The 20,623-nt window shown below is 41.6% G+C and overlaps 1 protein-coding gene across 2 annotated transcripts; it reads right to left on the bottom strand.

Annotated features, from left to right (window-relative positions):
- Positions 1–1,052: 1,052 nt before the first annotated feature.
- Positions 1,053–15,071, bottom strand: LOC147244051 (calsenilin-like). Of its 2 annotated transcripts, none has more exons than XM_086188522.1 (9): positions 14,974–15,071; positions 11,906–12,074; positions 4,915–5,039; positions 2,957–3,026; positions 2,771–2,841; positions 2,536–2,643; positions 2,350–2,454; positions 1,742–1,804; positions 1,053–1,654 (listed from the first exon to the last, which is right to left on the bottom strand). In XM_086188522.1, the coding sequence occupies exons 1-9, from the start codon at positions 15,007–15,009 to the stop codon at positions 1,607–1,609; spliced, it is 795 nt and encodes a 264-aa protein (XP_086044648.1). In that variant the 5' UTR covers positions 15,010–15,071; the 3' UTR covers positions 1,053–1,606. The 2 variants fall into 2 exon arrangements, with proteins under 2 accessions (XP_086044648.1, XP_086044647.1); XM_086188521.1 differs by lacking the exon at positions 14,974–15,071 and adding an exon at positions 12,317–12,470.
- Between the last annotated feature and the right edge of the window lie 5,552 nt (positions 15,072–20,623).

Here is a 20,623-nt window from a genome sequence, read left to right as displayed (position 1 = left end):
AGCTTCCAAGATATTTGTGATGTCACAAATCCTGCTTTATGATGAGATTTTCACTGAGCAAAGAAAAACAATTCAGACTTTCAATATTGACTGTAAAACCAGCCTTGAAGTGTCAAACTACCACTCAAACATCTAGCTGAAGGGAAGAACCAAATTTTAAATGAGGGGGACTTGGTGTGAGAGGGAACCATTATTTGTTTGGTGCAGTGGTTTGCACTGTCCCCTCACAGCAAGAAGGTTCCTGGTTCAAGTCCCAGCTCCATCACAGGATCTTTCTGTGTGAGTCTCCATGTTCTCCCTGTTCCTGTGTGGGTTCTCTCTGGTACTCCAGCTTCCTCCCACAGTCCAAAGACATCAAGAGGGGACGAGGCTGATTGATACTCTAAATTGACCGTAGGTGTGACTGTGAGTGTGAATGGTTGTCTGTCTCTATGTGTTGATCCTGTGATGGACTGGTGACCTGTCCAGGGTGGACCCTGCCTCTTGCCCAAAGGCTGCTGGGCTAGACTCCAGCCCCCCCCACCCCCACCCCACCCTTACCAGGAATAAACAGAAGAAAATGGATGGTGTCTCTTTTTTAGCTTGGGTGTAATGGTAGTTCTCTGGGTGTGGTAAAAATGTTGAGCGTTGCTTTCAGAATCTCCCTCTCATTCAGTTGATGCCATCCCTATTAATGGATGTGATTCATCATCATGAGATTAAACATGAACAAATGGCCGCATACTTTCTACTCAGAACAACAACCATCAAACTGCCTTTAACAATCCCATCCTTCTTGTATGGGATGGAAGACTGATGCCACTGGGATACAGGAAAGACCAGAGGATGTGGAACAAGAGAGATGATTGTTCAGAGTTAGGGGACTTGTGAATTGAATGACTATGGAAAATATTTTTTTCCCATTTTAAACAGGAATTCAGTCCATCATGGGTCTTACAGAGGGTCTCCTCCAGGGCAAAGAGGGAGAACATCTGGCTTGTTCACATGAGATTGTACAAAGTGAAATGTCACTACAGTTAAACCACTTAAAAAAAAAAAAAAAAAAAAGCACACAGTTTATTGTGGACTTTATTTTTTTGTCGACATTTGCTGTAAACATCCTAAATGCGTGTTGCTTATTTCATTAATAGAGTCATCCATAAGTGAATATTTATTCTAGCAGGTAAACACGGCAAGGGCTGAGAATCATGTTTACACAAAAATCTTAACAGAAATATATTTCTTTGCATTATAATACAGTAACAAAATATCAAGTTTTAAAAGAGGTCAACGATAAAAGCCCATGTTTGTGTGCAGATTGTGTGTGTAGTTGGGATCACATGCTTTTAATAGTGGACGCACATCCATGCTCATCTGGTTATGACATCACCCGCAGTTTCCCACGCATCCTTCGCGTGCAAAAATAAAAGCTATCATGCAAAAGAACGTTCACTCTTCTGGTGGTTTGGTAACTTCTGCACATTCCTCTGCATAGATCAGTTTTACTGGACAAAAATAGTTTTAAAATGTGTCGCACGACCTCATTTTCACAATGACTGGAGTGATTTCAGGTCTTGGAAGCTCCTGGAAGCACGAGGGAATCGTTTCTGATCCACTTCCCCTTCTACTAGATGACGTTCTCAAAGAGCTGCATAGAAGACATGATATTTTCATCCTGTTGAGAGAACAGAGAACCACGTTCAGGTCATTCGACACGTGGTAGAAATACTGAGCTTGATCATGGGTTGTTGTTATTTTTTACCTTTTGGCAGGTTTCTATGAATTCATCAATTGTCACCACTCCATCTCTGTTCCGATCCATTTTCTGAAAATTAGCAATTCATGACAGTTATAACACAGAAACAACATTATTATTATATTATTATTCAAAGTGGAAATAAGGAAACACCTTTAAAAGATGCAATGGGACACAATTGTCATGTAACATTTTGGAAACAGTATGCTAATAATATAATAACATGCTGAGAATATGTTTATATCACTGGATTATAATGGGATGGATGTTTCTCTCTGTTATTTGCTACTATTAAATTATAAACCTTCAAATCACACGAGAATTCTTGAAAGTCAAAGCCTTAAATCTAAAACCAGAGTTATTTTTGTGTCCATTGATTCGTTAGTGATCCTTTGTTTTAATCTACCTGGCTGATTATTATCTCCTATTATCTCCAATTCATCACTGATTTCTATCCTCTCCTCTATTTTAAGTAAATAAGCTCCTTTTTTCACTTCATCCCATCACGTTAACAAAAATCTGAAATTCAGCATCAGCTTAATTACACTCCAGTATCTAGATGTCCGGCCATATAAGAGTTAGTGAGTGCTTCAGAGCATTCAGAGATGCCACACCTGGAAGAATTTCTCCACGTGTTCAAAGGGGGAATCGTCTCGTACACTCGGTAATGTGTACCTGCCCATCATGTCATAAATGGACGTCATTATCGCCAACATCTCCTGCAGGACACAGACTGACATTCATCGGTCGAAATCACAACTTTGCAACCGATTTGTTTATTCTTTTAGCAGTGACTGAACCTCTTTGGTAATGTAGCCGTCCTTGTTGATGTCGTACAGGTTGAACGCCCATCGAAGTTTCTCTGTTACGGAGCCTCTGAGCAACACAGATAACCCTAACACAAAGTCCTGTGAAGGCAATGAAAATGATTATTAACTTGATGTAAACAATGATAATCTGAGTACCCATCTTCACAAAAAACAACAACAACACCACAACAAGACCACAGGATGTCAGATATCCTGGAGAACTCACCTCAAATCGGATGGAGCCATTTCTGTCCATGTCAAATGCGTTGAACAAGAAATGTGCATACGTGGTTGCATCTGAGAACATATGATATTAATTAAGAACTAACCCTTCTAAAAGTTGACGAAAACAAACTCTCCAATTTACAAAGACATGATGGTAGAGTTGACAAGTGTGTATTCTCAGTTATACCTCCTTGAGGGAAGAACTGCGAGTAAATAGTCTTGAAGGTTTCTTCATCCACCAGGCCACTGGGACACTCCTGTTGGAAGACAAAATATTCCAGAGTTGCAAACAATATTTGCTTCTATCCAATTTAATTAAGCGCAAGTTACAAGCAAGTCACAAATTCACTTATAAGATAAAACAATTGGTGTTGCAGCACAACTGACCTCATTCAGTTTTCTAGCAGGCTATAGACCTGTTTTTTTAAGCCCTCAATTTAGTCTTTCAAACAGGAAGCAAGGCCTGATGGCTATTTGTAACTCTACTCTTGACATCTCCTACCTGTTGTAATATTAATGTCTCTGCAAGCCTGAGTGACTGAAATAAAAGATACACAATATAACCATCAGGTTTATCGTCCTGCCTGAAAGAATAAATTGAGGGCTAAAAAAAAAACAAAACAGTACCATAAACAAGAGTGTTTGTAAGTACACGTCATGAATGATGCAGTGTTTCTGATAGTTTTACAGCGTCATGCAGTGCCCAGCCAAAACCACTGGTGGGCGACAGAGCACAATACTCAAACTGCACTGCTGTATTTCCTTTCCATGCTCTTTCCTCAAACTTTCCTGATTTGTTTACACAGAATACCAGTAAAGTAAATGCAGCTATGACGTCACGTGTATTTCTTTTATATCCTGTTTGGTTAGTTATGCGTTCATTGTTTCATTATTGCAGCTTAAAACGTTTTCTCCTCACAGGCTTAATGCTTTTTCATGGCACATAAAACACGTGATGATATTAACAAATGAGCGAGCGCCATTATACACAATAGAAGACAAAAAAAAAAGGATGAGTTGGCTCAGCTTGGCCTTATAGCTTCTTACAGTGTGTCATCTTTACCCTGCAGACAAAGCTAAATTAAATCATTAATGCTGCTAATCACATGCCTCCGGGGAAACTGGTTTGTTTGGTTGCTCTGAATCACCCAGTGGAGATTTCATTATAAACAAACTTGGTTTTGCTCACATTGATCATTTCTCACCACAGCAAGGTGATCCTCAGCATCTAACAAACCTCATCAAACATTTGCTAAGCTGGCTTGTGGTCTTCTTCTCCCCCTCCTTTACTGTAGTTTGCTCCCTTTAATGGCACATTAGCTACACAAGCTGTCGATATGCATTAGCGCCCGCAGCAGTGTGCATGTGTTGCAACACTACATACTTAAAAGATGCATGCGTTTGCTCATCATAGCACTGCTCTGCAGCGCCACAAGTGGTCAAAACCTGCACTTCCGTTGTGCATGACACTCGAAAGGGTTCTATGCAAAAACGATGTGGATAAAAATGTAAATAATTAAAGCAAATATACATTATATGGCAAAAATCTGGTTCAGCTCTGTGGAGAACACATTACTAAAATAGTAGACTCTTTTAATCAGCATTTTCTCCTGTGAATTATTGGATAACAAAGTAAAGTAAGAACATAACTTCATCGGCTACAGCCAGTTGTATCTTCCTGCTGTAAAAAAAAAAAAAAAAAGTGAATAATTTGTGTTTAGCATCATTCAACTCTTGCAAAATAGCCTGTCTCAGTATCAAAAGTCCCATTAAGAGTGTCATCTGGAAATTCATGTGAGCCACCTGCACTGTATTTCATAATGTCCTTTGTTTAATTGTCAAAATTCGATCCATTTGGTCTGATAAAATTTAGGAAGTCTTTAAAAAAGCCGCACAGTTGAGCTACTTAGCCAGCTTTGGGCTAACTGGAAATACTGCCTCTGCAGCGTGGGAATGTAGCATGGCTTCACTAATGCCATCCTGTGAATTGCAGAGATTTACCTGGCAGCATTGAACTTTGTGAGCTTTTTCAGCAGACAACTCAGTGGCGAGCGTGTAAACAGTAGGAAGGGCAACAGGATGAAGTAACTGCTGTCACGTGTGATGGTGTTTACCGTCCCCAAAAAGGTTTTTTTTTTTTCTTACATTTTTAAAACCCCTGTACAGTGACTGAAGCTCCTTCCTCGTGAACTGGGTCTGGGCTTGGAGCTGATCCAGACCCTCAGGTTGGTGTCGCACCATGGAGAGTTCAAGGTCACTGTCACTGCTGTCTGCAAGTGTGGGGAGGAAATAGAGACAACAGGGGAGGTGGGAGACAACAGGGGAGGGAAGAAGACAGGGAGGAAATAGCAGTAAGACCAGAAAGAAATAAAAACAAATAAAGGGAGTGACAGGAGTTGAAATCAGTAGAAAACCAAAGATGGGAGGTCCAACTCAAACATGCTCACCATCTGTATCCAAAGAAAATATACATTTGAAAACAAGAGGTTTAAGAAGGAAAGGTGAGACAAGGAAGTGGGTGGGAGGTAAAAGAGGGTGAGAAGAGCGAACAGTATTGGATAAAAACCACAGCAGCAGAAAGATTTAGGGACAATTTCTGAAAGTAGAAGAAGAAAAAATTCTGGAGTTCAGAGTAAATAAGCAGATGTACACAATGGGGACACTTGAGCAGTCAGCTAGGGACTAAAGATCTTTTCATTGTGGACAACTTGGGCCAAGAAGATCAGGACTTTAAAGTGTTGAAATTTGAATATTTAATAGTATGAAGACATAAATCATTGGAGTTCATTTTTGTGCCAATATGGACATTTCTTTACATTCATTTAAAGATACACTACATTATTTTTCAACCTTAGCCATATTTTCCTTTGGGTTGAAATTATTGATAAATGCCAGAATTTTTTCCAATACTGAGTGACAACACGAGTCAAATATCGAAGTCCGTCCACTAAAAGGGTTTCTTTTTTTGTTGCTGTTGCCACTGACCAGCTAAAATTGTTAATTCACTGTGATGTCATTATGAGGATTCTTTATTCAAGTTTCCCCTTTCACTCTCACCAGTGCTGTGTGAGGTGAGTTTGACATTTTACAGGAGAAGTCACATGGAGAGCGGCCATTTAATGGTATGTGACATATGGAATAGCTCCAAATAATTTACTTCCCAAGTCATGAATGAATATGAAGCTTATTTTGATCTGGGTGAAACATTTCAACTTTTCAAAATAATGTTTAAGATAATTTGAGCCAGAGCAGAAAGACCGAAAGAGATGTAGGAGACACAGAGGAGGAGATGGACACTGCGGCAGATGCGTTGGAGGCAGAGGAGGTGTTGCAGTGGGTGCTTGGATTCCATGCCCACAGAAGAAGAATGCCAGTGTTGTGGGACGAGTTATTGCAGTACACCGGTGTTCTGCATGTGTCCACGAAATAAACTGGAGGGGACAGTCAAGGTCAGAAAGGGCGAGGTTGTCGGACACAAATAATAATTTGAGCATGTCAGTGGCAATAGCAAGAACTTTTAGCGGATGGATTTTGACATGGACAATTGCCTCATATGCTATTTGCAGCCATAGCAGGAAAATAGAACCCAGGTTAAAAAACTAGAGCATTTTCCTTAAACATAAAGGAATTCTGACTGGTAAACAAAACGACAAATAAGTAAATGTATTGAACAAGGTGGTAAATAGATGATGTTTTGATCGATCCAAGCAAGTATGCACATCATCATACCTTTTCAATCAGCCATAAATCATCTTATCATTGTTGGAGAAGTCCAAATGTCCATCATGTAAAAGATTTAACGAGTCAGCCAACGCAAGAAAACGGTTTTCAGAGACAGCTGAGAAAGAAATGATCTGCAGAGGAATACCATCGGAGGTACTCACCATCTTTACAAGAGTGAAACACACATAGAAAGTTGACAAAGTGTAGCGTAGGAAGGAATTGAGAAAGAAAGGAAGAAAAGAAAGACAACTGTTAAAGTTTTGTTTTAATCTACCAACTCACGAACACAGTGAGCCAACACTAAAGAAAAGACTTCTACTGCCCACTGTAGTTTTTTTGCTGTTTCCATCACTGAAATGTATTTTGATAAATTCATTTATTTCATGTCCTTGGGATGATACTGGACTTTTTTTTGCCAGTACCAGATATGCCGATTATTTGCACCCAACTTGATAAATGACATTTGCAGGTGTTGATATTATCTGTATGAAAACTAATTCATATGATATTCACATTGTGACTTTAAGATGAATGCTCTTTATTTTCAAATGATTAGGAAAAGCCCTTAAGTTTCTTCTTTTCAAAGATGAAGAAGCAATAAAAGGATTGTTTGAGTAAAACTAATGGACAAATATTGACATTTAAAAGCAAATGCATCCCTAAATTTACCGTGTCTTACCTTCCAGAGACAGTGGCTCCCAAATCCCAAACTGTTTGAGAACCACAATAAACAGTCCAATAACAACAAAAATGGCCATAATTTCCATGCCCTCCAGTCCCATTGTTGGCTTAGGGTTAGCCCCCAGCAGAAGCTTTCACTTAACTAACTACTTAATTCTTCTCTCATGTGCTGCCAAACCAATCAATCTGATGGAGCCAGTATAGTAATCATCTCCTGCCTTCCGCTGCCTCCTTTTTATCAGCCTGTTTTACATTCATCAGCAATATCACTGAATCCACTGGCTGTTTCAAAGTGTGCTACCAGATTGGCCACAAAGTGTCTTTTAAGAATAATTCCATCATGTGCTCTTGTGCATCCTTGATCCTTTCAAAATGATCCAAAACTCTCCAGGAACAAACCACCCATCGCTGCAGGCATGTCATGTCCCCGGCCACTGTGGGATCCAACTCCACTCAAGAGAGGGGCTCCACTCCCATGATCTCCATCTCTGTCCTGAGCTGTGTGTGTGTGTGTGTGTGTGTGTGCGCGCGTGCGATGAAGGAATTTCTTTGCTGTCCGTTTGGCAGTGTATGCCGCTGTCTTGATTTGCTCAGTCATTTCAAGGATGCAAAGCTGTAAAACCAAGCATTGATCCATATCCGCTGATGGTTTGGATATGAACAGCACTTAGAGCGCAGGAGCCTGCCCTGCCCTCTGCGGCGCTGCCTGTGTCTACCGGGTCGTTCAGCCACACACACAATAACCCATTCATTTGGAGATGAAGCACTGTTGTGACTGTAAAACCAAAGCTTGGTTTATGACAGGAGTTGTTAACAGTAAAGCAGGAGGGACTGCAAAGCTGTGCAGGGGTCAGTTTTAAATGCTGTACTTCTACATTTGCAAGGTCTCCACCTGTCTGCTTATTGAGGTGAAGAAAAAAGAAAAAAAAATAGTGTAAAGAAGAATATGAGTTCAGAACTGATGAGTCCGCACAACATAATGGACTCAGTTTAAGTAGGAACGAGGAGGTGGAGGGCAAATCAATTGAGAGGTAAAATATTGGTCTGAGAACAGGGAGAGAAAGCAGGTCAGAAGTGCATTTTGATTGCGAGGGATCAAGTTCAAGACTCCAAATGGACTTAACGTCTGAGTAAAACAACTGAAATGTCGTTCCATAAATGCATAATAAAGTCAATACAGCAGCAGCAGTAGCAGCACTGATCAAAGTGCTCTGCAGGTGTTCCTTTAGAACACCTGATATTTCAAACACGTGAGGCATAGTTTTGCAATCCCAGCCGTCGTTCAAAGATGCACTCCTCTCCTAAGGCAAACTTCCGTGACCCTGCACCACAGTAGGTGGCTGTTCTTTAGAGCCAGATGGAGACGAAAGCTGATAATATTCGGATTTTGCATGAAGCAGCAGATTAGATTGTGCACTGTGGTGCAAATATCACTCCCTGCATCGACCAGGTAATACTAGAGATGACAAACTCACTACAAATTCTGTCGGGCATCACATGAATAAATTGAGTCCATGAAACAGTGTTTTTTTTTTTTTAACATCCGACTTACTTCCTGTGACCAATACAGCTATGACTTTTACTTAAGTTAAGCTCAGATATCTACAGGCTGAAAATCACAACTGACTTTACCACAGTTTCCTGTGCTGTAGCGAAGTTAACCACCTCACAATGGAAACACTGCTTCAACAAAACTTGCAGTCTTCACAATAACTTAACAGGTTCTAAAGATGCTTCTGACTAAATCTGGGAAGGATCTGGTTGACCCACTAGGAGTTCATCAAAGTGTAAAAAGCTCATGTTATTTCCTGTTGCCACCAGGTGGTGCTATGACTTCTGTCACAAAATGTAATGAGCTCTTTCTTGGCCCATACTGCATACCTCCACCGAGTTTGATGACTATCAGCTTCATAGTTTTTGCGTGATCTTGCAGACAAAAAAAAAAAAAAAAAAAGCGTCAACTCGCTGCAAACCTGCCCTCGGTGTGGAGGCACTATCAGACCTCCCGTGGCGCAGCTGTGTTGATTTTAAACTCCTGGAAACCAACTTCCACAGAAATGAATCGCCCATCTAACACACAGCAGTTCTCTACCTCGGTAGATTCTTTTAATATCGTTTCCTCCACAGAGAGAGAGACAGAGAGAGAGCGAGGGCATCAGACACGGCCATCAGCCTCTCAGATCAGGCCTCATGACTGCAGGCAGCCTGAGACCATTAGCCGGAATTCTCTCTCATATCTCTGGGTCGTTTTATTTTGCAAAGATTTATGAATCATAAAATTGCTTCAAAATGGGCAAAGCAAAAACTATGGGATGCCACTGATTGAAAGGTGCTGCTGCCATTTCTGAAGAGCATGTGTACTGTAGTATTTCATCTATACGATATTTGACAGAGTACACGGTCTCTCTGGATACCATAGTATCGCAGTAATACTTTCTCCAGTTTCTCCTCAGTTATCAGGAGGAAGAGGATGCACGAGACCAACAAGAGCAAAAATGTTGATTTACTAAACCTTTTCCACTGTAAAGCATTGCTGATTTGTGCTTCACACTGATTGCCCATGTTGCAGATGCAGAAGATACTAGTTTCTTTCACTAACACCAATCACAGTGGTGCCGCAACTCATAATTATTTTCATCGGCAATTTAACTGCTTATTGTTTTCACAGTTGAACGATGATTTGTTTTGTCGACAAATTGTCAAAAACCACAATTAGCCGTTGCAGCTCTAAATCAGCTAATCACGTATGATTGCAATATTGTTGGTGGTCACGTATACAGTAAATGCTGCGCTAGTAGGACTGTGGCCAGTGAGTTGGTTGGATGTAGTCTTCAATTGTATTTATGTGTAAAATGCTGCATTATGCCATCTTGTGCATTTTCCATCTGTGTCTTTATGTTTCATGTAAAACAAAAAATTCAAAACAGTGAGTAATAAAAAAAATAAACTACAGAATACTGACTCATGGAACCTTGATGAATGTTTTTAAAAAGTTAAGATTTGTTCTGTAAAAGATGCCTTCAGACGAGAGAGAGAGAGAGAGAGAGAGAGAGATGGCAACCCACGACTGAGGTGATGGAGGTGCAGTAATGTCTGCAGACCACTAGATGGCAATAAAGTTGAGAAATAAACCCCACCTATTTCAAATGAGCAAATAACAGCTGTTGTTTAATGAACAGCAAAGAGGTATTTGAGTTTAATGAGAGTCGAAGGCCCTGCAGATTTGTAAATGCCGCCTCAATAATAATATTAATATTAAAATTAAGGACAGATATACAGTTGCTTTTAATTGTGACTGATTTGCAGGCGCAAACATTTTTGACATGATGCTTTTTCAGCCATCAAGTCATCATGAGATGAAGGCATGCAGCCACCCTCCACTTGGCAGCCAGATGAAGCGGCAGGAAGTGAGTCTGGATGACCGCCACAGGACCTCCCAGGAGAGGCTTCCCTGTGTCTCATGGTGTTGATTTTCTTCCGCCATATTCATGCGCAAATGAGAGAAATATTCTTTCAAATAACTGTTTGAACACTAGTTGAGATAAAGGAACGGAGGCCAGGTATTGTTTCGACAGATTTCCTGTTAAGAGCATGCGCATGACGGATTGTGTCTGCACAGAAGGGCAATGTCAATAATTTAGATTAACCAAGAAAATGGGGCCAAGCCACTGAGCTCTTCGTCCTGAGAATGGGCCACCTCTCGAATTGTGATGCATAAACATGGCAGCATCCAAACAATGTATGTGGAGCGTTCTAGCTAACTGCTGTTTCACAATAAAAAAAAACGTTTAAAAAGCATTTGACCGGGGGCGTCATGGTTGTTTACTAAGATCTTTCTATTATTGATTGAAATCCACCACAAAATTTGAGTCAGGAAGCCAAATACAGTCGATATACAATCAGAACTTATAGGTCGCTTTCAGCTGTCCGCTAAATTTAAATGCTAATGAATTTGTTTATGCAGTTGTTTCTGGTGGTGTTTTTGACCAGCTCTTCTTTACAGGGAAAAATAAATGAAATACCAATAAAATGTTGTCCTGGTGTTTCATGTCACTATCAACGCATCTTAGTCCACGGGCTGAGACCGATTCAGCAACACCACATCATTTTTAATAAGGAAGCAAAGGAAGCTGATAGCTGTAAGAAAGAGATTTTAAAAAACAGCACTTTTCAGTACAGTGCCAACTAAACATGGTAACCATATATTGACTAGCGATGGGGTGAAATAACTCTAGTATACCATCAATATAATACAAAGGCTGAAAGATGTTTCTAACTCTAACATAACACCAAATCTGTAAATGGCCCACATTTGCTCCTGTCTGATGGTTGGAAGTACGATGATTAAAGGAAGGAAGAGAACAAAAGAAGCTCAGATGATAAATTTCCAGAGTCTGTTCCTGTGGGTTGAGACGATTAGATGGGGAGGTTTGAATGTGCAGAAGTGGAGTAAGAAGTGAAAGCGGCAGCCGTGTATTTGTTGAGGGATTAGAAACTGACGCAAGGTGACGTTGGGGGAACAGAGAGGTCTGGCCTGGAGGATGTAAAAGAGGGGCAAGAGTGTAGAATTGTGGACGGTGCTGATACTTCAGAATTCATGCATCCCCGTATCAAAAACCTCCCCTGCCACTGTTTCTCGATGCTTCCTTCCTTCGTCCTGCTGTCACGACTAGATGTTCAATATATGTTGTAGCTCAATGTAACAACTCGATGTGCGTTTGTGTGGCTCTACCTGGCCCCTGCTGCGTGGTGCTGGCTATAATCCACTTCACCAGGCAGCATTTCATCAAAGATTTGCGCGAGAACCGGGGTTTCTGCCACTTGGAGCCCTCTGGCTGTCCACCAGGGTTTGCATCCTTCCCATCAGGTAGCAGGCCGCCGTCCACCTCCTTCTCCTCCACCTGAAGACGACAGGACAGGAATGTCAAGGTTTTATGGGGAGAACTAGACCCAAATGCAGACAGCAGCCAAGGGGAGAGCAACAAAAAGGATTTATTTAAAAAAATAAATAAATAAATCAAGACAAGACAGGGATTCAAAGTCCAAAGGAAGGGAAAAACAAAGTGTCAACAAAAAGGGTCAACAGGCCCAAGCCCTGGACAAACAAAAAAAGTTCTACACAAAATGACACCCAAGGACTTACAGGAAAGATGGAGGAGCAGGGAACACGATGGGAGTGCCCATGACGAAGCCAACGACAATGGCAATGACCATAACACCGACCCAACAAGAGACAATGGGGAACACGGAGGTTAAATACACGAGACGCAGGCGGTGCAATCATACACAGGTGAGACATATGAGGTAATCACAGCAGGAAGCATGCAGGAAGACAAGACCTGAACTTCAAAATAAAATAGGAATTAAAGACAGACCGAGACAAAAGGGAGCACACAGGAAGACAGGACACTAACCACAACATAAAACAGGAAGTTAAAACGTAGACAAGAAACAGACCTGTTGATGGTTCCACACTTTGTAAAGTTACATCAAAATCACATGCTGAACATCAGGACTCCTGCTTGTGTGTTTCAAGAAAATTCAGTGAATGATATATTATTCTGAATTGCCAATGGGTTAGAGTTAGTTGCTACTTTATGAATGCGGCTGACAAGCAGGACAACATTGAACTGGACTTCAAACGAGACTGGGGTCCAGTGTCTTAGGGGGAATGGAGTCCAAGGGTCTAGGGTCTGAGATAACAGTCAGAATGACAGTCTGAGATGACAAACAAGAGTCTGGATTGCTTTGGAGATGACAAACTCAAAAGCTCTTCGATGGGAAAAAACTATTTAGATGAAAGACCGCGATGGCAGATGAGACTGTTGATAACTTTGATGCTGGATGAATGAATATACTGTATGTGACTGAAACAGAGAGATCAGGGTGATATCTCATGAGATCAGAGGCAAAATGAGTGAGATCAAAGGCAGAAATTGTCGAGGAAGGTTTACGGCACCACCCACTTCTCATAGAGGAGGAAAAGCTCCTCAAACAAAAAGCACTGCGAGGGATAGAAGAGCGGGGCACCGTTCAGGGATTCAGTCAGAGATTAAAGTCAGACCTTAGAGATCAAAGTGAGGATTTATGAGACCAAAGTCTGAAATTAGTCAGGTAAGTATTTTTATCAACATCACACAACCTGTCCTCTTGAACAACAGGCACTGCACCAGTGTTCAAGAACATGAGTGAAAGAACTGAATCTAATATTTCTGTAACAGGAGCACTTCTGAGAATAGGGACATGCGAGCTCTCATTTCCAGTTATTTTCATGATCGCAGAACATCTTGTCATCCGACACTGAAAGCACATCCAAGGCTTCTGCTGTATATCAGATGAATATTTCAGCGATAAAGTAGCTTCAGTTTTTGCTCAAGAGTGAACAGTGCAAACATCTTTTGGTTTTCATCACGTGGAATTTCAAGTAACCGGAATGTTTGAGCTAATCCTGGATGAAAAAGTACACGCTTCATTTTCCTGTTTTGGAGGACTTGTGTGTATGTTATGCGCTTTTTGAACTTCAGGCAGCATCTCTCCATTCATGCACTGACAGGATGGTTGCATAATGGACTGCTCTGATCTGTGCGGCCGCAAGTAAAGCCGCTTTTCACAGAAAACACTTAGATTCGTCATTTCCAACACTATTTCACTCTCTTTGTTGATTCTTTACAGCCAGTTGAGCTTTTAAATCTTATTCATATTCAGCTCTCTCCTTTTCTAGTTATGTCTTCTCTGGAAACGTTTTTTTTTTTTTTTTTTAATGTGCTGGTTGCAGCAAAATATAAAAGCTTGTTGAAGACTCAAGACAAAGATGTGTAAAGATTTTGTTGAGGAAACAGAACTGCTACCTGGGGAGCTCCTCTGTCCCTTTGGTCCTCTATTTTGAATATGAAAGGAAGCCAAAGTGTACATGGCATTGAGAATGTCGCTCAATAATTCACACTCCTTAAAGCTGCATTAATAAAAGATCAGAGTTGGCTGCCGTGGGGAGGTGAGTGATAACTACAAGAGAAAAGACTGTACACATCATCCAAGCATCATCAAACTGTTAATAAATATGTACACACATGCAAAGCGCGATCTCATAATATTCAAGCAGGCATCGTGTGGAGAGTTTAAAGAAGGGTTTTACTACCTGTTCTGCCTGTTAAAAAGTGCTTTACTGCTGATATTTCATATAATTCTTACAAAGTATTTGCGACCCTGCCACAAGACCTCAGGAGAGACTCCGGTGTAAAAGATGTGAAGCGAAAGTGATTTGGGAACTTGACATCCAGAGCGCTGCATTATTAAAGCGGAAGGCAGCTACGTGTGTCAAGTACTGCGATGATCATCGTGAACATGGTGGGCGACCCTCCACCCTGGATCCGAAGCCTACGTCGGGCTCGCTTTGCAGACCTTTTCTCCTGTTTGTCCGTGAAATGAAAAACTTGACGGATTTCTTCAATCTTGCAATCTTACAACAAAACTCCCTGATGTCTTTAATCTGCTTTTATCTCTGTGTTCCACTTGTCTCAGAGGTTTTAGCTGTAGATTATTGTTCAACATAAGTGGCATTTCTGAAAATCTTATTTTAAACTCAATGTCACATTTTTAATTTCTGAACACATTAGTCCACATTAAAGGAATTCTGTTGTTAAATTAGAAAGTAGTTGTTTTTATTAAATTAGATTAAATTCAGTTCAATTTAGTAATACTAATACCCCCTGTTGGAGTATTTTCATGGTAAATCTGTTTGTTAGTCAAATATTTCTCAGCAAATATTAAAGGAAAACATGAAGTAATAAATGTTTACTGTACCTGCATTGTTTCGGGTTTTCTGTTGCTGTTTTGCATAGAGGCACCTTGATCCTCTTCCGCTCGCCCTCCTAAGACGACACTCAATGAACTGCAGCAGCCTGCAGAGAGACAGAGAGAGAGAGAGCGAGAGAGAGAGAGAGAGAGAGAGAGAGAGGAGCAGAGCTACATGAGATCACACACTCAGCGGTGGATATAAAATCATCACATCTTCTGTAAGATGTGTTGCATTAATAAAAGCTCCAACCTGAGGAGTCAGAGGATTTAGAGGTGAGTCAGTTGGTGATGTGCAGGAGAGCATCAGTTGTCTCTCAACAAGTGCAGAGGAGGCAAACAATTTATAGAGCGACAGAAGGAGCGAGGTGTGGATGAGGTGTTTACATCGTGACTAATGTTATTGGAGATGCCAGACATATTAGTGATGATGTACAGGTCCAAACTCAGACATTTGTCTCCAAGGAAATTAAAAAGGATCACTGTTTTATAGCTCGGGGCACTTGGCTTTGTGTCTGATCCTGCCCACATACAATAATAAGTTACACTGCTTGTAACAATTTTTAGCCAATTATGGTTTGTTAACTTAGGATGTGTCACTTGTATTGAAGTGTGGGAGATGAAGATCCATCCATCCACTTTCTTCCGCTTATTCCAGATAAGGGTCACGGGGGGCTGGAGCCTATCCCAGCGTCTATGGGTGAGAGGCAGGGTTCACCCTGGACAGGTCACCAGTCCATCACAGGACCAACACATAGAGACAGACAACCATTCACACTCACAGTCACACCTACAGTCAATTTAGAGTATCAATCAGCCTTGTCCCCTCTTGATGTCTTTGGACTGTGGGAGGAAGCTGGAGTACCAGAGAGAACCCACACAGGAACAGGGGGAACATGGAGACTCACACAGAAAGATCCTGTGATGGAGCTGGGACTCAAACCTGGAACCTTCTTGCTGTGAGGCGACAGTGCTGACCACTGCACCACAGTGCAGCCCGGAGATGAAGATGACTATGATATTTCACAGAAATAAAAGTTGAGTTTTTTAATGTCATTAGCACGTCATCAGCATATTGGCAGATAGTGTTCATGTTTTTAATACATCAATATTGGTCTGATGGCTTGTTTTAATTCACTATTTCTACGATGTTTATATGTTTCTCCTGCGTACAAATGTAAAAATCTAACACTTTAATATCAATATAATTACTTGTTAGCCAAAGGGGGTGAATCATTTCTGCCCAAACACAGAGTGGAGGTCCATCCATCCATTTTCTTCTGCTTGTCCTGTTAAGGGTCACGGGGGGTGGATCCTATCCCAGCAGCCTTCAGGTGAGAGGCGGGGTTCACCCTGGACCGGTCGCCAGTCCATCACAGGACCAACACATAGAGACAGACAACCATTCACACTCACAGTCACACCTACAGTCAATTTAGAGTATCAATCAGCCTCGTCCCCTCTTGATGTCTTTGGACTGTGGGAGGAAGCTGGAGTACCAGAGAGAACCCAGACAGGAACAGGGAGAACATGGAGACTCCACACAGAAAGATCCTGTGATGGAGCCAGGACTCAAACCTGGAACCTTCTTGCTGTGAGGCGACAGTGCTAACCACTGCACCACCGTGCCGCCAGAGTGGAGATCATAATGCAAAATTCATTGAATGTGACTTTGAGTTTAGAATTTACAGCCCAGTAAGAGCACACAGTGTAGGTAAATGAATATGAGTGCAGGAAGCTGCCGTCTGTGCCCAAAATATGCTCTGACATTGCTGCGTCTGTGAAAGTGCCTCTTCTCCAATTCTGTTTAAACAGTGAGGAGAAAAAAAAGATGAAAAAGAAAAGAAAAAGATAGTTTTACGCATGGTGATGATTAAAGTCTTCTTGTACATATATTGGTGAATAACAACAGAGGCAAAGCCTATGCAAAAGTAAGATAGATAAGACAAGATAAACATCCATTATGTTACCATAAAATGGAAATTTCACTTGCAACGCAGCATACAAAAACAAAAAGCAAGCGCAGTTAAAAACACAAAAAAAACTTTACTTAAAATGCAATTTGCATAAAATTCATTTCCTCTAGCAGCAGTGTTCTCAGGCTGTGAGAGAAGATGTTACAGTATTTCCTTGTTTAAAATGGCCACAGCAGAAGGTATATTACATTCACTTGTTTCCTTGAAGTTCCGTTTCTGTGTTATTCCAATCAAAGCATTAAAGTAACGCAAACTCTAGTGGTGGCAGTTGTAAGGAAACCTTTCTGACGAAAATGACTGGCAGAGGTCACATCGTTGATTAATATGTCGACCGCTGTTACTGCGATCGTAACAAATTTGGAGAAATTCAATATTTTTGCCTCCTCTGTCCTCATGTACTCCTCCAGGTCTGTCTGACTCGGGCAGATGCAGAAGATATATTTAGCCTCCAGTTTCCTCAGTGCCTGACACATCAGCTCAGACTTTAATTGAGGATGTGTGTTCAGCGCAGATGTGCAGGATGTGTGTAACGGAAAGTCTTTTATTCTCTCTCTCTCCCCATGAATGTTGCATTTTTTTCAGGATTCGCCAAAAACTGACACATGCATGGCTGCACATGCAACAGTGCACAGTTTTTCAGCAGCTGCGCTACAAATACTCACAACAGTTCCTCCTTTTGAGAGACATTTATATCACTAAAAAGAAACAACACAACCTTGTCCTGTATGATGGGAAATAGCACACTGATCACTGTTTCCGTCTGTTATATGTGTGTTGGGATTTGGGGAAGATAGGGAAAGTTTTTTGTAGTTTCAACGTTCCAAACACACAGAAAACGGGGAAAAAAAAGTAATCGGGACAAACAAAACCTTACAGGAGAAGATCATGATATGTTCTCAAATTTGGCAATGTGGAAGAATCTCTTCAGGAGCAGAATTCTCCTCAGTGGATTAAGATCGAAGGCTTTGATTCTTATGAGAGAATATCCTCAACTGATCTGCTAAAGATTGAAAGATTTTATTAGAAAGTGAAGGTGTCCTCCACGCTGGAGGCAATACTCTTTAATACAATGAACTTGTCTGTGTGGTAACCATGGTGATAAGGGTTAGGACCTTCCATCCATCCATCCATCCATCGTCGTCTTCCGCTTATTTCTTACTAGTAAGGGTCGCGGGGGGGCTGGAGCCTATCCCAGCATCTACGGGAGAGAGGCGGGGTTCACCCTGGACAGGTCGCCAGTCCATCGCAGGGCCAACACACGAACGACCATTCACACTCACGGCCACACCTACGGTCAATTTAGAGAATCCAATCAGCCTCGTCCCCAAATTGCACGGGGAGAACATGCAAACTCCACACAGAAAGGTCCCGCGCCCGAGCCGGGACTTGAACCCCGAACCTTCTTGCTGTGAGGCCACAGTGCTGACCACTGCACCACCGTGCAGCCCTGGTTAAGACCTTATTTAAGAAAAAAAAAGCACAGTGCTATTATCCTGACTTCTGATAGAAAAACATATTAGTAAATTGTCCTTCCCAAAATCTAATGAGTTCTCTTAACTTTAGTAGAACTGTCCGAACCTTCACTGTGCCGCAATGTCAAAGTCGTGCAGACCTTGTTGTTTGAGGGCTTGTGATCTTGCCCGCTTAATCTAGTACGGTGCCTTGTGGTGGTGGCGGTGGGATGTGTGTGTGTGTGTGTGTGTGGGGGGGGGGGGGTAATGCGTGGTGATGTCGCAAGGCATCAAGTCCTTTCAGTCTGACATCCTGACTGTCAATCACAAAGAATGCTGACTTTACCTTAGTGGCCAAAATGAGAACCACTTGTCCAAACAATTTACTTAAGGCACCAGCGATGCACAGCTTAATGTTGATAGGCACCAATAGTTTGTGGGGACCTGGAGGAAGTACTTCCTGGGGGCAGTTTCTAGAACCTCGTTAATGTCATCCAGGCCGCTTCTGCTTGAAATGAGTTGCACTTTTTCTTTAAAACTGAATGCGATTCTTTCACAGATGTAGTCAAATACTTCATTTAGCCTCTGCTGCACCCCACTCAACACTTACTGACTCATGAGACCTACGGCAATCATAATGTCGAAGCTTTGCAGCTTTTTAATTAACTCTGCCAACCTAATCTGTCCTCTGTGTTAATTACATTGAAGATGTCTTTTTTATTAGGCACCACTGGAGGTTACAGGTTAATTATAATGTGCCATCGTTTGACTTATTTTCTATAAAACCACAGTGGAGCTGAAATACATACACAGCAAATGAATATTCACATCCAATTGAACACCAGAACAGATGCAAAATGTGTATCATCATCAGCCTGAATTATTGCAACATTTTTGGAAGCAGTAACATTATGGAGAACATGTTTTTTGATGGGGGCTGTACAGTGGTGCAGTGGTCAGCACTGTGGCCTCACAGCAAGAAAGTTTCGGGTTCGAGTCCCAGCTCCAGCACAGGATCTTTCTGTGTGGAGTTTGCATGTTCTCCCTGTTCATGTGTGGGTTCTCTCCGGATACTCTGGCTTCCTCCCACCACCCAAAAACATGCAATTTGGGGACGAGGCTGATTGAATTCTCTAAATTGGCCGTAGGTATGAGTGTGAGTGTGAATGGTTGTCTGTCTCTATGTGTTGGCCCTGAGATGGACTGGTGACCTGTCCAGGGTGAGCCCTGCCTCTCGCCCGTAGATGCTGGGACAGGCTCCAGCCCCCCCGCGACCCTTACTTGTAAGGAATAAGCGGAAGACGATGATGGATGGTGTTGCTGGAAGCAACCGTTTGGACTCTGTCTTCTGCTGCTGTTCTGCACCCACGGACAGTTTCTGCTGCTGTTATGCGAAGTGAACCATTCAACTTTTTAGCTGTATTTGGGCAAGTTAAGCAACGTACTAGGTGCAGTTTTTTTGCCCTATAGCGCCAGTAGTTGGTGTCTTAAGATGTGTGGTTTCTAGTGAATCAGAGTCGGAGCCAATCAGAGGGAGAGAGCGTGCGTCTTTACAGAATGCATGTGGAGAAAAACTAGAGTGTTTATTTTTGATTAAGACTTTGGAGAAGATACAACTTTTTTTCCATTTTTTAGGGCACCTCAGTTTGGGAATCATCACTCCACAGGAAGCTCTTCTCATAGTGTTGCACATCATTTTCAATCCAACCCGAATAAATAAAACATAAACAGGAAGTTACATTTTATATTTGGACACCAGAGGTCACTAGTGTTCAACTAGTTACAGGATGATCTCAGGTACAGTAAAAGAGCAGCAGACATGCTGTAAAACCTGATTCAGTGGAACTCAGAAGCATAATAATGTCATCAGTCATTTGTACACATCAAACATGGGGGCTGTGCGCTTGACTCAGCTATTCAGAGATCTCATGAGTGTTTCTGAAAGGTGCAGCACACGTCTGGGAGGGCAGGATAAGGAATGAATAAAGCAGTTTTGGGATGTTTCAAGCTTTTTGATAATACCTGCTTTCTCTATATGCTAATCATTATCACCACTGACACCTTGTATGCTCAACACAACACAAAAAAAATCTCCCTCTCTCTCTCTCACACACACACACACACACTGGATTTTAAATTATATGCATAATCACTGGGTGTAGCTCTTGTGTTAAAATAAGGTCTAGTTTACTACACAGATGTTGCAGCTCTCAGGGAGCAGGCTATTTGATA

Source organism: Aulostomus chinensis, chromosome 19 (genome assembly GCF_037954235.1).
Source record: "Aulostomus chinensis isolate RoL2024-O1b breed Wild chromosome 19, RoL_Achi_v1.0, whole genome shotgun sequence".
NCBI lineage: Eukaryota > Metazoa > Chordata > Actinopteri > Syngnathiformes > Aulostomidae > Aulostomus > Aulostomus chinensis.
This window is presented reverse-complemented; position numbering and strand designations above follow the sequence as displayed.

Excerpts from the sequence above, each read along its gene's own strand:
- LOC147244051 (XM_086188521.1), bottom strand. The coding sequence starts at position 12,457 with ATGATTGCACCGCCTGCGTCTCGTGTATTTAACCTCCGTGTTCCCCAT. Across the intron at positions 12,075-12,316 it reads CCTGCTCCTCCATCTTTCCT|GTGGAGGAGAAGGAGGTGGA; the intron begins GTAAGTCCTTGG and ends TGTCGTCTTCAG. Across the intron at positions 2,455-2,535 it reads ACGGCTACATTACCAAAGAG|GAGATGTTGGCGATAATGAC; the intron begins GTTCAGTCACTG and ends TGTGTCCTGCAG.